Source organism: Narcine bancroftii, chromosome 6 (assembly GCF_036971445.1).
Source record: "Narcine bancroftii isolate sNarBan1 chromosome 6, sNarBan1.hap1, whole genome shotgun sequence".
Lineage (NCBI taxonomy): Eukaryota > Metazoa > Chordata > Chondrichthyes > Torpediniformes > Narcinidae > Narcine > Narcine bancroftii.
Window position 1 is genome coordinate 66,526,959 of NC_091474.1, and position 16,341 is coordinate 66,543,299.

At 43.9% G+C, this 16,341-nt stretch overlaps 1 protein-coding gene across 2 annotated transcripts in view; it reads right to left on the reverse strand.

The window, feature by feature from the left end:
* The window catches only part of agpat5 (1-acylglycerol-3-phosphate O-acyltransferase 5 (lysophosphatidic acid acyltransferase, epsilon)), a 153,972-nt gene that overhangs the window by 11,917 nt on the left and 125,714 nt on the right, over positions 1-16,341 (reverse strand). For both annotated transcript variants that reach the window (XM_069885223.1, XM_069885224.1), the window contains exon 7: positions 1,885-2,008. In XM_069885223.1, the coding sequence (XP_069741324.1) occupies positions 1,885-2,008 (124 nt within the window). The remainder of the gene's footprint in view (positions 1-1,884; positions 2,009-16,341) is intronic.

A 16,341-nucleotide genomic window follows, 5' to 3' on the forward strand; every position in this document is an offset into this window, starting at 1 on the left:
CCTTTCTCTGTAACTCAGTTCATCAAGTCTGGGCAATATCTTAGTAAATCTTTGCTGCACTCTTTCTATCTTATTGATATCTTTCCTGTGTTTGGTGACCTGAAAAGCACACAATACTCCAACTTTGGCCCCACCAATGTCTTGTACAACTTTAACATAACATTCCAATTCCTGTACTTCTGGCATATTGACCTTTATTAATCAATACTTTTATTTATGAAGCCCAAGATGCCAAAAGTTCTCTTTTCAAACCTATCCACCTGTCACGCCACTTTCAGGGAATTATGCACCTGTATTCCTGGATCCCTCTGTTCTACCACACTCCTCAGTGCCCTACCATTCACTGTGGTTGTCCTTTATTCATTTGTCCTTCTAAAATGCAACACCTTACACTTGTCTGCATTAAATTCCATCTGCCATTTTTCACCCCATTTTTCCAGCTGGTCCAGATCCCTCTGGAAGCCTTCTTCGCTGTCCACCACGCCTCCAATCTTAGTGCCCTCTGCAAACTTGCTGATCCAATTTACCACATTATCATCTAGATCATTGATATAGATGACAAACAACAATGGTCCCAGAAGCAATTCCTGAGGCACACCACTAGTCACAGACCTCCAGTCTGAGAAGCAATTCTCCACCACTACTCTCTGGCTTCTCCTGTCCAGCCATTGACAAATCCAGTTCACTACTTCACCATGCAAACCTTGTGTCTGAACTTTCCTGACTAACCTCCCATGTGGGACCTTGTCAAAGGCCTTACTAAAGTCCATAGAGACAACATCCACAGTCTTTCCTTCATCAACTTTCCTGGTAAACTCCTCGAAAAACTCTCTAAGATTGGTTAAACACAACCTACCATTCACAAAGCCATGTTGCCTATCCCTAATCAGTCCACGGCTATCCAAATAATTGTATATCTGATCTTTTCGAACACCTTCCAATAATTTACCTACCACTGACGTCAGGCTCAGCAGCCTATAATTTCTTGGATTACTTTTGGAATATTTTTTAAACAACAAAAACAACATGAGCTACCTTCCTCCAAAAACCTACTTGACAATCTAACCCTCTATCTTTCTTGCATCCATGTGCCTGTCTCAGAGTTTTTTTTAAATGAACCTACTGTACCAGCCACCGGAACCATCAATGGCAATGCATTCCAGGCACTCACTACACTTGGTTTAAAATCTTACCCTAGCGTCTCCTCTAAACCTTTTTTCGCTCAGCTTCACAGATGTCTTCTAGTATTTGCTTCTGTCACACTGGGAGGAAAGGTGCTGGCCATCTACCCTATCTATACTTTTCATAATCTTGTAGACATCTATTAAGTCCTTCTTCACTCTAAAGCGAAAAGCCAAAGCTCTGTTAACCTTGCCTCATAAGACACCTTCTTCAATCCAGGCAACATTGTAGTAAATCTCCCCTGCACCCTTTCCAAATCACATCGTTCCTGTAATGAGGCGACCAGAACTGAACACAACATCCAAGTGTTGTCAAACCAGCTTTATAGAGCTGTAATGGTACCTCGTGGCTCTTGGATTCAATCCCCTGACGAATAAAGGCCAGCATACCACAGGCCGTCTTAACTACCCCATCAATCTGTGCAGCAATTTTGAATTTGGACCCCAAGGTCCATCTGTTTATCTACACTGTTAAAAATCGTTCCATAAACCATTTTCAGGTTTGATGTCTGCACAATATCAATAAAAATCCACAACTTCTACAAACCTTGCACTACACCAATGTTTATAGTGAGATGATCAGATAGGTCTGCATTATTTTCATTTTAGGCCTTTGAAAGTTCATGAATGGCTCATTTAATCTGGAGCAATACCTGCATGAGCTAATTCATTATGATAAGATTTCAAAAGTGTCATTACTGACTTGTCTTTAATGTCGAAGCGTTCGTGTAACCATCTCTTCAGGAAAATAGTTTCCTCTGGAACTTCCTTCACATCTATACGCTCAAAGAAAATGTGTATCCTCGGACACTCCCTGCACAGGAATTCTGTGAATAAAATACAATTAAAATTCATATTGAGTGAAAAAAAAGTTGCTAATTTTGCAAATGCTTTTATAAAAACAGTTCTGAGCACAGGTGGCTCAGAACTATTGTGAAACCAAAGTTGAACTACCCAATGAAGACATCTATGTGAAAACACTGCCTCAAGAAGGCTGCCCACATCACAAAAGACCCACCACACTGGTTGCCACCTCTTCTCACTGCTCCTTTCGGGCAGAAGATACAGAAGCCTGAAGACCAGCACCTCTAGGTTCAGAAACAGTTCTTTTTCCCCCCACAACAGCTATCAGCCTCTTGAAACTGACAGCTGTTGGATAAAACTTAACCATAAACCACCAAAAAATCTGCCTTCACTAGTGAAATTGTATTTTGTTCTTGCACTAACTAACTGCGAATATATATCAACCTATCCTTTATACTTATTATATCTCTTTCTATATTGCATTTGGTAATTCGAGTACCTTACTTACCTAACAGCATGTAACATTTATTTCTTTTCGAATTTTAAGTAACCCTACCTGATTCTTCTTTCATTTTTCTTTCCCCAAGTCCATTTCCTAATGGTGTATCGCTCTACCAGTCTCTCCATCTCTCATTCCTTCTGCCATTAAACCCATCTCTTCACGGCTTCTACTCTGGCTTCTTTCCCTCTTGAAATATGTAATTTCCCCCATTCTACCTTAGTCTTGACAAAAAGTCCTAACCCAAAATGTTGACTGAACAGTTCCACCCATGGATGCTGTCTGACCTGCTGAGTTCCTCTGGTAATTCTTTGTCTCGACTTAAAATACCAAAATCTGCAGCTTTTGTTTTTTTATCCTACATGTTTGTTTGCAGCTCGCAAGAATTTAAGTGCATCTGCACATTGTACTTATGACAATAAGTAAATGACAATAAACTCACCTCATCATAATACCATCTAACTGGCTCTACACAAAGCCCTGGAACACTTGGACAGCAAAGATGCAGACATCAGGATGCTCTTTATCGACTGCAGTTCGGCATTTAACACCATCATCCCCTCAAAAAGGATCAGCAAACTCCAAGACCTGGGAGTTAACATCCCAATGTGTAAATGGATCATGAATTTCCTCACCTCCACAATCAGTGAAGGTTAGTAAGAACTTCTCCTCCACAATCTCCATCAATACCTGAGCATCACAGGGCTGTGTCCTTAGCCCTCTGCTCTACTCACTTTACACCTACAACTGTGTAGCTCGGTATGACAATAACACCATCTTCAAATTTGCCGAAGATACCACTGTGGTGGGTTGTATGAGTCAGAGTTGGAGAGGGTGAGCATATTTAGGTTCTTGGGAGTCATTATTTGGAGGATCTTTCCTGGACCCAACACACCAATGGCAATGTGAAGAAAGCACTATACTTCCTCATGAGTTTGCGGAGGTTTGATATGACACCAGAAATCCTGGCAAATTTTTACAGATGTCTGGTGGAAAGTGTGCTGACTGGCTGAATCACAATCTGGAATGGGAACACCATTAACCCTGAGTGAAAAGTCCTCCAAAAGGTAATGGCGTGGCGATCCACTTACCAGCAAGCGAACCAGCTCCCAAAATGATGGGCATGCTGCAGAAAATGCAGGAAATTGATCTGCATCCAACACAGGTTTTTATCTAGGCTGATGAAGTCACTTCCACTCCATGTGATAGAAGCAGTGAAGTATATAAGCCCAGCATGCAAGCCTGGAGGTATCAGTCTTGTACTAGATTCCACAGCGTGTACATCGACTTCCCAGTGTATACATCAACTCAACAATGTGTACAGCAATTTCATAATGTGTACACCGACGTCTATAGTAGCTCAGTATAGAATACTTTGCTGCAGTGGATACAGCCCAAGACATTAGAGGCAAAACCCTGCCCACTATTGAGTATATCTATAGGGAACGCTGCCGTCAGAGAGCAGCAGCAATCATCAAAGATCCACACCACCCAGCACACGGTCTATTCTCGCTGCTGCTATCAGGAAAGAGGTATAGGTGCCGCAAGTCTCACACCACCAGGTTCAGGAACAGCTGCTACCCTTCCACCATCAGACCCCTTAATAACAATCTCAATCAGGGACTCATTTAAGGAATCTTACTTGTGTACTTTATTATCTTTACTCTCCCCACTGTACAGTTTGTTTACATTCGTTATCTGTTTACAGTTCACGCGTACAGTGTACAGTTTATTTTTTGGACTACCAATTAGTGGTAATTCTGCCGCACTGCAGTAAAAAGGAATCTCAAGGTTGTATGTGATGTCGTGTATGTACTCTGACCATCAATCTGAAATTTCTGGATATTTCTAAAACATTCATACGATTGAACATACTTTTCCAACAAATAACAAATGGAAGGCAATGGTTTAAAAATCATGCCCACTATTTTCATTTGGTCAGACGACATTTATTGTAAATTACAGTGAACACAAAAATTAGTTTAACATCATCAAACACTTTTTTAAGAAATTAAAAAAGCCCATGAAAATGAGATTGAGGAATAGGGGAAGACAGAACTCCCTCTCCCACAGTTGGATGCAATCTACTTTTGTCGGTGAGCAGAATTACATTAGGCCTCCATACTGACTTGTCCAAGAATGCTCAGACCAATTGAATAAGAAATCATTATGCTCTGAAAACTATTGCCCCCAAGGTTCTCAATACCTGAGCAGTACTACTTAGATTGACACTGCATACAATATGCACAACAAATTACAATAAGGTAAGTTGCAAGGTGATATCTTTTACTTTGCTCTTTTGCCTTAATGAAGTTGAGGTGGTAGTTAGAGCACTGGAATGGTCCTCCTGCAGGATGGTGGGTATCAGGGAAACTTCCAACATCAGCATAGTGAGATGTTGGTGAGGGAATGCTGCCAACTGGAACATTTGAGGTTGCAGGAGTACGTGCTGAGGGATGCGCAGAGGCTTGGTGTAGCCAATGGGAGGGCTCTGTGATGAAGGATCTCAGTCTTGAGTTCTTCCTTCTACCCAAGCATTTGGGGGGGAGGGAGAGGGGGGTGGATGCTGAGACCGGTGAGGAAGTCCCCCAAACAACTGAGGGGGGGGGGAAAGTATCGCCAGGAGGCCACACTTGTGGCAAGGAGTATATAATAAAATAAATTGTTAGTACTACGATGTTCAGTAACAAAATGTATATATGAACATGGTACTAAGAATGTGAAAAGACTTCACACTACTTCCCTTTGGATATATTTTTGTGAATACAATTTTATTTCTGAGAACCTTTCGCAGCTTTAGAAAGCAGTATGATGAGAGACATTGAGGCTTAGGTAAGGAAAAAGGAGGTATGCATCAGGTGTAGGCAAATGGGTTTTAGAAAACTCCATGAGCAGCATTAGAGATGGAGGAGTTTGTGAGAAAAACACAAGATGGCTTTGGCAGATAAAGTAAAAGAAAATCCGAAAAAATTTAACAAGTAGATTTTACGAACACAGGGGATAACTTGGGAGAGAATGAGCCCTTTACGGACAAACATGATAATCTTTCAGGGGATCCACACAAGAAGGGAGAGGTCTTGAATGGGTATATTGTGCCTGTATTTACTGTGGACTAGCTCATGGGAACTATTATGTCTGTTCTTTCAAAGAACGACTACAACTTTATTTTCCTGCTTCAACCGACTTCTAACGACATCCCGCATCCTATATCACTTCCAGTTTCTGCCTAACTGTGCGCATTGCATGCTGGGAAATGTAGTTCTTATTTACACACATAACACATCTTTCCCCTTTTTAAAATAAAAACACAATACTCTGTCTACATACCAAAAGTATCTACATTTCGGCATCAGTCTCTCCCCACCAGATGCATCTGATGACTTCCGGCTTCACAAAGTCATTCAAGTTCATTCAAGGCATCCACAAGATTCACCTGAAGTTCAGAAATCCGCGAAGAGGTTTTCTCCTGCTCTTCCTTTTCCTGCTTATCAGCAAGTTCACAGTCACCTGTCACTGTTGATTTTGCTGTTGCAGTTTATCAACATTAAGATTGGTCACCAGATGCTGAGAAATCACTTCAGAGGAATTGCTTATGTCAGCAGAACTAACTTCATCTTCAGATAAAACAGGATTACCTTGCGCATCTTCTCGTTCCATCAAAAGCACCTTATTCTGCTTTGCATCTGATTCTCCCTGTTGAGTAATGAAGCATGCTTATTTGCTCTTCAGCTGAGGTCGCTCATGAGACTCTGTCAACAATCTATCCACTGTGTCTAACAGTCCCATTCTCCAGTTCTTCCATGCTGCCGTTCCCCTCTTCAGCCTTTGTCAGAGCTGTAATTCGCTGGGCAAATTCAGCTTCTGTTAACGTTTCTGCTCACTTCATTGTTTGCTGCAGTTTCTGTTCAGCCAGTCCCAGACGTTCCTATAACTGTCTATTTTCGCCTTCTTGCTGGCGTACGAAGGTATCGTAATTTGCCAACTCATTTTCCAGTTTCAAGATTCAAGGGATCCAAGATTCAATTTATTGTCATAGTAATAAAACAGTGTTACATTACATGAAATTCCTTTTTTACCTGCAGCAAGGCAGACAGATTCACCACTGGCAGGAGTTGACGAAGCGCCTCTTACAGTCAGACTTAGTCAGAGAGAGAAGCAAAAGGGAGTACCACCAGAGTCACTGAATGTCCACAGCTTCATGTCCCTTCTGCAGCCCCCACGGCCACACAGAGTCCAGTCCAAATCAGTGGCAACCTGAGCTCCAGATCCATACCTCTGACATGGTCAGGGAACCTCCAGCACCTCCTTGCATCCCGGTTCCGATACCTGGTACCCCACCGGCCAGTTTGAGCCAGTGTCCAACAGTCCGCAGCCTGGCGTGAGTCTCCAAACAGCAGTCTCCAGCAGCCCATAGCTTCCTCCTCGAGTGGCCAGCAGCCCGCAGGATGCACTAGTCCCTCATTGGTTTGCTGCCATGGTCACTGTCCCATCAGGTTGTCTCTTCCACTTATCCCTCTCAGAAGGTGCGTGATGTTCCCGTCCTCTGATGCCCTGCTCCAGCCCTCTGCTTCTCTGGAGTCTGCAGCCCCTTGCAGCTGCTGCCAAATTAATAGACACCACCATCTTTGGCATACACTCATGGTTGCAGGATTTCAACCTCAACCACCATCGGCTCCCTCAACAGGCCATTCAAAGCCTGTGTGGAGCCAACGGCAGTTGACTGGGTGGCTGAACCCCACGGGAGCGCTGCATCTCCGCAGGTCCGCACCAGGGGCAGTGCTCCCACTAAAGCGGTTCTGGCAGTGCCGCCATCTTCAGTTTGTCATTCATGTAATGAAGTGGATTCTCCCTCTTCATTAAGGTATCGCTTCTCCAATGTTGTTATCCTTCCTTCCCTGAATGTTTTGTGCTCATCTTCGGCCCGTGAAGCCACTATGAAAACTCTTCACCAGGTTGAGCTCTTCACATACACTCAGATCAAATATTGGGTGTACTCTCTTTTCTACAGTCTGCAGCTGTGACTTTAGATGTCGCCACTTTGTGTTTGAAAATCATCTGACAGCCCCCTTTTACTGGGACGTTCTCTTCAGTGTAGCCTGTGATTTTTAAGTTCACAGGATAAATCAACCCTCTTGACAATGAGGGTCTTGTAATTGTCCATAGATAATAGATTCATCTGGGCTGCGGAGCTGAATTTAAATGGAATTACTAGACCCTTTCAAATTGGCGTGTAAAATGGGGTTACCAGTTACACCGCCATTAGAAAGGGTCCGACACAGTCAACTCCATCGGAATCTAACCGGGTCCCTGAGGTAGTCAGGGAACCCAGTTAAACTTACCTAGGTGGCATCCATGGACGATTTGAACAGGAAAATGGCCGACCCGCTTTTCCCGGTGATGTCAGCACTTGCATGTGTGCGTCACTGGACAGCCAGCAGGACTTCTGGTGAGTGCGTGATGTGTCATTACGGGGGCGGGATCCCCTTTAAATCGCCAGGTTGGCGATTTAATGGGTCCAGCCCCCTGCAATTTTAACGGTGCTTTGACTCAGTAATCGCAGCCAGGTTTCAGGAGGGCTACCCTGGTGCACCATCTCATTCACAGTCACGGGAACGATCCATTCTGTTTTGCCAGCAGCAGGTCTCCAGTGAATCCATAAAGAATCCCTGCATTTCTTTGTCCCCTGTCTGTATCTTCTCTTGGTATAGTCTGCTTTGCAGCACTTTACAAAATGATTCTTCTTTGCACATTTATACCAGGACTTTCCAGAGGCAGGACACATCTTTGGAATTTATCTACCTCCGCCTTGCTGCATTTGCTATTTGCTGTTGCTTTGGGAGACTCCTGGTGCTCTGCTTCTCGGTTTTCATCGCATGCATTGTTGTACCTATCCAATGCAGCTCCTTAACTGTTAGGTCTATTTTGTGCAGCTCCTGAGCTTGTGATTGTGTGGTCTCTGTTGCCCTACACATATTCATATCCTTTTCCAGAGTCAAATCTTTTTCATGAGCTTGTGATCGTGTGGTCTCTGTTGCCCTACACATATTCATATCCTTTTCCAGAGTCAAATCTTTTTCACACAACAGTCTCTTTCTGTCCATTATCTGAGATTCTGTAAACCATTCTGTCTTTAATGAGTGAATTTTTCAAATCTCCAAATTCACAGGACTTACTTAATGTGTGAAGCTCGGCGAAGGACGGTTGAAGCTCATACTCTGTTTCTGGAGTTGTATTTTGAGGTGGCTTGGGAGGAATTGCTAGAGCAGGTCGCACACACACATTTTAAAGCTCAGAACATTTGCATGACATTTGCAGAATGCTTTTTGCAAAATTGCAACAAAGTAGCAATGGCAGCAGCTTACCTGGGAGAGCATGTGATTTTTGCAGAGAGGGACAGAACAGTTTGGCTCTCAGAGAGGGAGGGAGTGAAATAGAGAGGAGAGACACAGAAATCCGTTCCAGAGGGGAAAGCTGGCAAACTTTGGAAGGCTGCCTGGTCGAAGGAGAAGACTGGCGGTCTGAAAGGTGACCTGAAAGAAAGAAGATCATCTGGAGAACCCTGAAGGGGGGCAAGTTTCGTCAGCAAGGCTGATTGAGAAGGAATCAGTTGCAGATGTCCAGGAAAAGAAATTTCTTTCTCTGAAAACCAGCAAGAACCCTCCTGAGTGGTAACCATTTGCCTGATAAGCACCAAAGACTGGGGAACTTTGTTAATGCTAACTTCTGTGCACAGTACAAGAATTGCCTGCAACCAGGGAGATTGGACTGTGATCCAAAGAACTTTTCTAATCTTAACTATACATTACACACACCTGCGCTTAGTATTAGAGGGAGGATTAAGTAGGTTAAGTAATAAGTTAAAGTTTAATTCTGTTTTCTTGTTCAAATATAATTAAAAACTACTTTTGTTTAAGTAACCCTGTGTTGTGATGCATATCTATTGCTGCTAGTTTTTGGGGTCCTCTGGATTCCGTAACACTGGTCACAGGAGAGAAACTTGAATCTTTGAAATGTGACGTTTTTACTTCGAACAAAATACTCCTTAAATTTTGTCAGAGTGTCCAACATGAAAGCTGTGTCATAAATTTGGAAACTGTTAGAGATGTCCAAGGCATTTTCACCTATCATGCACAGAAACATAGACGCTTTCCATTTTCCATCAGTCTCTCCCATTCCCACCAGCTTCTAAATAAATGATGAATCACCGTTTGAAGCGTTTCCAATTATCGGCTAGATTGCCGGTAAACTGCATAGGTGTGGAAAGACTTAATTTATCCATGCATATGAACTATCGTCTTCTCCTACTCACTCAGATACTTGATGCCATGTTATGCTTGTTCTTTCAAGAACAACTTTACATGGATTTAACACTTAACCAACTTTATTTTGCTTGAGCTGCTTCAACCGACTTCCCAAAACCACCCCAGTCCTGTCACTTCCATTTTCTGCCATCTGCATGCATTTCATGTTGGGAAATGTAGTACTTGTTTACACACTGGAACCAGGTTTTGAAACCAGCATTCGAGATGGTGCTGAGGGCAAGAAGGGCTCCTAAAGGGGCCTTGGGTGCTGAAGGCTTCCTAATCTTATCAGAGGTTTGGATCCAGAGTTCTGGTTGCCAGTGGTTAAAGCAGGAGTCTGTGAGGGTGCAGAAGTGCTGGAGGAGAATCCCTGGACACTTGGTGCCTCTCTGAAGGGACTCTTTTTGCTTCTCTTTCTCATGTTGGGGCGCTGGGGAATGCTCAGGTGACTGTTTGCCTGACGGCAGACAAAAGATGAAGTATATGATATATGTTTTTATGCATTATTACATGACAAGAAAAGGAACCTTGGAAAGATTATGGACGCCAAGGAATTAAGGGAAATGAATACAGATTGGTACAGGAACTAGTCGGTCCAAGACTGCTGGAAATTGAAGAGAGTTGTGAACACAGCTCAGACCATTATGCAAACCAACGTCCCTTCCGCTGACTCCATCTGTACTTCCTGCTGCCTCAGGAAAGCAGACAACAAATTAACAAGTCCATCCCTCTCCAGTAGCCTTCTTTCACCCCCCTTTGAGTAGAAGACAAATATGTTTAAAAACAAGCATCACCAGATTCAAGGCCAGTGTTATCAGACTATTGTTGACTATCTCTCATTCATCAATTGATACCTGCACTGCTTCAAGTCTGCACATTAAGTATAGGTTAGTAGGCAAAGAAAGCTTTTCATTTCATCTCGGTACACGTGACAATGAGCATTCAATTTTATGATAATGAATATTGATGACAGTGAACAATGATATCTGAGAATCTATCCTTATTGTCAAAGGAGGAGGAGGGTCTGGAAATATTGAACCACATTAAGGTAGATAAGCCCCAGATGTTGATCAAATATATCTTACAACATTGTGGGAAGTCACCGTAATACAGAGAGGCAACCAGCCCTTCAACCCAGCTCATCCATGTCAATCAAGTTGCCCATCGAAGCTAGTCACATTTGTCGGAACTCGACCCTTATCCCTCTTACTCTTTCAAGTAAGTTTCTTACCATCTGACAGTGCATAATACACCAGACAAATCAGCATTTCTCTGGATTATATGGTGTGCTCACATATGGTCGGCATGGTTTGTGTAGTGGTTAGCATGCTACTTCAGAGCCAGCGAACCAAGTTTGAACCCACTGCTGTGTGCCAGGTGTTTGTATGTTCTCCTGTGACAACCTTGGTTTACTCAGATGCTCGTGGGCTGGAAAAGCCTGTTATTATGCTGTATGTCTATAAATATACAATACCATAATCCCACACCATGTATACATAAAGATAAAATTTAAAAATAAAGATATATAAATATATATTCGGTGATTTATTCGGTTACAGGACACTATTCATCAATCTCACAGCCTGCAGGTAGAAGCTATTTTCCAGCCTGGCAGTCCTAATTTTGATGCTCCTATACCTCCTTCCTGATGGGTCAAAGATCCTGTGTGCTGGATGAAAAGTGTCCTCAACAATTATTTGAGCCCCAGTTAAGCCACCCTCCTGGTAAGTGCCATCAAAAGAGGCAAGGGAGACCTCAGTAACCTTTGAGGCAATTCTGATGATTCTCTGCATTGACTTCCTATCTGATGCTTTGTAGCTACCCTACCACACGATGATGCAGCCAGACAGGGCACTCTCACTTGTGCTCCTGTAAGACGTTGCCAAGATGGGGGCTGGTGGCCTTATCCTTCTCAACCCGAGAACCATAGAACACTACAGCACAGAAACCAGACAATTTGGCCCTTCTAGTCTGTGCAGAAAACATCATTCCGTGAGTCCCAATGACATGCACCCATTCCGTAACCCTCGAGATCTCTCCCATCCATGTATCTATCCAACTTATTTAAACTTAAGAGTGAGCCCGCATTTATCATGTCAGATGGCAACTCATTCGACACTCACACCACTCTGAATGAAAAGGTTCCCCCTAATGTTCTCCTAACCTTTCTCCTTTCACCCCAAAGTCATGTCCTTTCGTGTTTATCTCTCCTCATCTCACATTTACTCTGACTATACCCTTCATAATTTTCGAACAAATCTCCCCTCATTCTTCTTCGCTGCAAGGAATAAAGTCCTAACCTGTTTAATCTTTCCCTGTAACTCAACTCCTGAAGACCTGACAACATCCTAGTAAATCTTCTCTGCACTCATTCAATCTTATTGAAATCCTTTCTGTAATTTGGCAACGAAAGCTGCACCCAATACTCCAAATTTGGCCTCACCAACGTCTTATACAACCTCACCAGAACATCCCAACTCCTGTAATCAATATTTTGATTTATGAAGGCCAAGATGTCAAAAGCTTTCTTTACAATTCTCTCCACCTGTGATGCCACTTTCAGGAAATTATGTATCTGTACTTCACACAACTCATTGCCCTACTCTTTATGGGTTATATCATATTTTATATTGTATATAGATGTGTTTTTTAAGGAGATAGATTGTGGGAGTACTGTAGATCACAAACAAACAAAACAGATCTCATTTAAAATGCAAGAGCTTTGCTGAAAGTGAGTCATGCAGGCACCAAGAGTCTTTGCAAAGACAATAAAACGAGATTGCTTTGCTAAAGAATTTCAGAAGCAGGTGTAAATGGACTATTGTTTTGAAAACAACAGATGAATGGGCTCAGTAGTTTGGGTCCGGTGCCACAATCTGTCTGATTGTGGTTTGCTGTTCTAACAAGGTCATGTGGTTTTGCAAGCAGAGAAAGAAAGAGGAGACCTCACTAAGAGAGAGAGGACTGGTTTCTGCAGTCATGGTAAGCTGGCAGCGTGTTGAAACCCCATTTTGAAGACGGGTTGTGAGTTCCGAGTTCAGGCTGTTGAAAACCTTTGTGGTCCATACAAGAGGAAATGGCTGGCTGAAGTGTTTCACGTGAAATAAGGGAAACAGAAGGAACTCTGTGGTGACTTGCAGAAGAAGAGGTTATTACTTGGAAAACCCTGATGGGGCAAGTTTCCTCGGCAAGACACTGAAGTGGCTGATTGGAGGGAATCAGTTTTTGTGTGTCCAATGAGCAAAAAACCACTCACTGAAACCAACAAGAACCTTCCTGAGCGGTAGCCATTTAAGCACCAGAGCTTGGTGAAAATTCATAAATGTTCAATTCTGTGCACAGTATAAGAATGTCCTGATACCAGTGAACTTGGAGGAGTGAGAAATGAGATTGGACTGTGAATCAAAGAACTTTTCTGAACTTATACACATTACATACACATGTGCTCAGAATTAGAAGGGGGTTAAGTTGTTAATAGTAATAAGTTAAAGTTTAATCCTGTTTTTGTTTAAAGAAAATTAAAAACTACTTTTGTTTCAGTAACCATTTGTCTTGATGAATTTTTATTGGTGCTGGGTTTTGGGGTCCTCTGGGTCCGTAATAATACGTCCTACCTTAGTTTGTCCTTCCAAAATGCAACACCTCACACTTGCCTGCATTAAATTTCTTCTGCCATTTTCTGGCCCATTTTCCCAGTTGGTCCAGATCTCTCTGCAAGCTTTGAAAGGGTTCCTCGCTGTCCACACACCTCCAATTTTAATGTCATAATCCAATTTCCCATATTATCATCCAGATCATTGATATAGACAACAAATAACAATGGTCCCAGCACCAATCCCTGATGCACACCTCTAATCACAGGCCTCCAGTCTGAGAAGCAAATATCCACTATCACTCTCTGTCTTCTCCCATTCAGCCAATTTCGAATCCAGTTCACAACCTTTCCATGGATAGTTAGTGCCTAAACCTTCTGAACTAACCCCCCATGGCCTTACTAAAGTCCTTGTAGACACATCCACAGCCTTTCCTTTATCTTGGTAACCTCATCAAAAAAACTCTACGATTGGTTAAACATGACCTACCACGCACAAAGCCACACTGACCATCCTTAATCAGCCCCTGACTGTCCAAATACTTGTATATCTAATCTCGCCGAACACCATCCAATAATTTACCTACAACTGATGTCAGGCTCACCGGCCTGTGATTTCCTGGTTTACTTTTGGAGTCTTTTTCAAACAACAAAACAATCCTCTGGCACTTGACTCGTGGCTAAGGACATTTTAAATATATCTGCCAGGCCCCCTGCAATTTCTATACCGGTCTCCCTCAAGGTCCAAGGGAATATTATGTCAGGAATGGGGGATTTACATACCTTTATTTGCTGTAAGGCAAACTCTTTAATATGTTCGAAAACACTACTGCTTGCTTACCTTCCTTATACATTCTGCCAGTTTCCTGAGTAAATACTGATGCAAAAAAAAAACGGTTTACGATCTCCCCCATTTTGTGAGACTCCACACATATCTTCACATAGGCGAAACAAAAGGGGGAACTTCTTCACTCAGAGGGTAATGGGAGTGTGGAAGTGGGAGATGCTGGTTCAATTTTAATATTTAGAGAAAAGTTGGATAGGTATATGAATGAGAGAGGTATAGAGCACACATGTCAAACTCTGGTCAAATTTGGCCCTCGATATAATTATATTTGGCCCACAAGATCATAGCAAAAATGTATTAGAGGTGGCCCGCTGGCCACCGCGCCAGAATAGCGCATGCACAGTAACCGCTGTGTCCCAGGGTGAGAGAAAGAGAGAAAAATCCTGGTCCTTGAAAAGTAGTGGTGGGTGGTTTTATAAACACGCTGTCGTGTCCCCCCGCCCACCCCCCCCCCACCGCAGCGCGGCCTGGCCGGTATCAGGGGAAGCCAAGGCCGCTTCCCAGCGCCCGGAACCCCAGTGGCACAGCGTTTCTTCGAGCTGCAGATGGAGTCGGGACGCCGGAGGGAAGATTGGGGCTCCCCGCCGGGCGATGGGGTCGCCGGCCGCCAGCCGCCCTGCGCCTTCCCACCGGAGGGTGCCCGGAGTACACGTTGAGAGCGAGGCTGGTCGGGCAGGTAGGGTGGAACCCCCCCCCGCCAATCTCGGGAGTGGCGTGGGCTGGATCGGGATTAGCCGCGCTCACCTGCACCTCCACCGCTGACCGGGATCCCAGCACGGTCCTGAGCGCGGAGACTGCCCTGGAAAGGTCCTGGGACACCGGCACGGAAAGAAAAGTGGGTCCGGGAGAAACTCAGCAAGTCAAGGGGGGTCTGGGAGAAACTCAGCAGGTATAGGGAGGTCCGGGAGAAACTCAGCAGGTCAAGGGGGGTCCGGGAGAAACTCAGCAGTCAAAGGGGGATTCGGGAGAAACTCAGCAGGTCAAAGGGGGATCCGGGAGAAACTCAGCAGGTCAAAGGGGGGTCCGAGAGAAACTCAGCAGGTCAAGGGGGAGGGGTCCGGGAGAAACTCAGAAGGTCAAGGGAGGGGGTCCGGGAGAAACTCAGCAGGTCAAGGGGGGTCTGGGAGAAATTCAGCAGGTCAAGGGAGGTCCGGTAGAAACTCAGCAGGTCAAGGGGGGTCCGGGAGAAACTCAGCAGGTCAAAGGGGGATCCGGGAGAAACTCAGCAGGTCAAGGGAGGTCCGGGAGAAACTCAGCAGGTCAAAGGGGGTCCAGCAGAAACTCAGGGGGGGCCTAACCTCGCCAGGACCGTTGCCCACTCCCCCTCCCTGCCGCAGGCCGACCCGCGACTCACGGTGACGGGGCCGCTGATCCGCCGAGATGCCGCCCTGCAACGAGAGCCGATGCCCCCGCACTGTCATTGTCCAACCCGATCGCCCGCAAACCCTGCCCTCCAGCACACAGGCCTGAGTAAGGATTATGAACTTTAATCTCAGGATAAAACGATCTTCCAATAGTTTCATGTCACAGTGATAAATATATTCCTGGTTAAAAATGGTCCTGCACCTGGATACAAGCTCATTAGGCATAAAACTTGAAAAGTGTGTAAATCAAAGGATATCTGTACCAATGGAAAAAGGGCATGACAAATAACCCTGCTGGAGTTCATGCCCACAATCAGTCACCCATTTGATTGTTTCAGGAATCATGTTATTCTCCCACATTCTCAATAGACCTCAGATTTTACTATTCGACAGCACACTAGCAACATTTGACAAATCCTCTATAGAGATATATTATTTATTGAATATTTTATTTCTCATTTGTTAATGCTTCTGGAAAGAGTTTATCCAAAACTATTATTAAACATTTATTTTAATAAGAAAAAGTTTAACATTACATATGTTGAAAGAAGAGAAAACATGCAGATGTTGTTGAAAATTTTCAATAAATATTTAGTTCGGCCCTCGACTTAGTCCAAGTTTTTAATTTTGGCCCTCCGTGAATTTGAGTTTGACACCCCTGGTATAGAGGGTTATGGAGCGGGTGCGGATCAATGGGACTAGATGGGAGTAGGTGTTCAGCATGGACTAGAAGGGCCAAACTGTCCTGTTTCT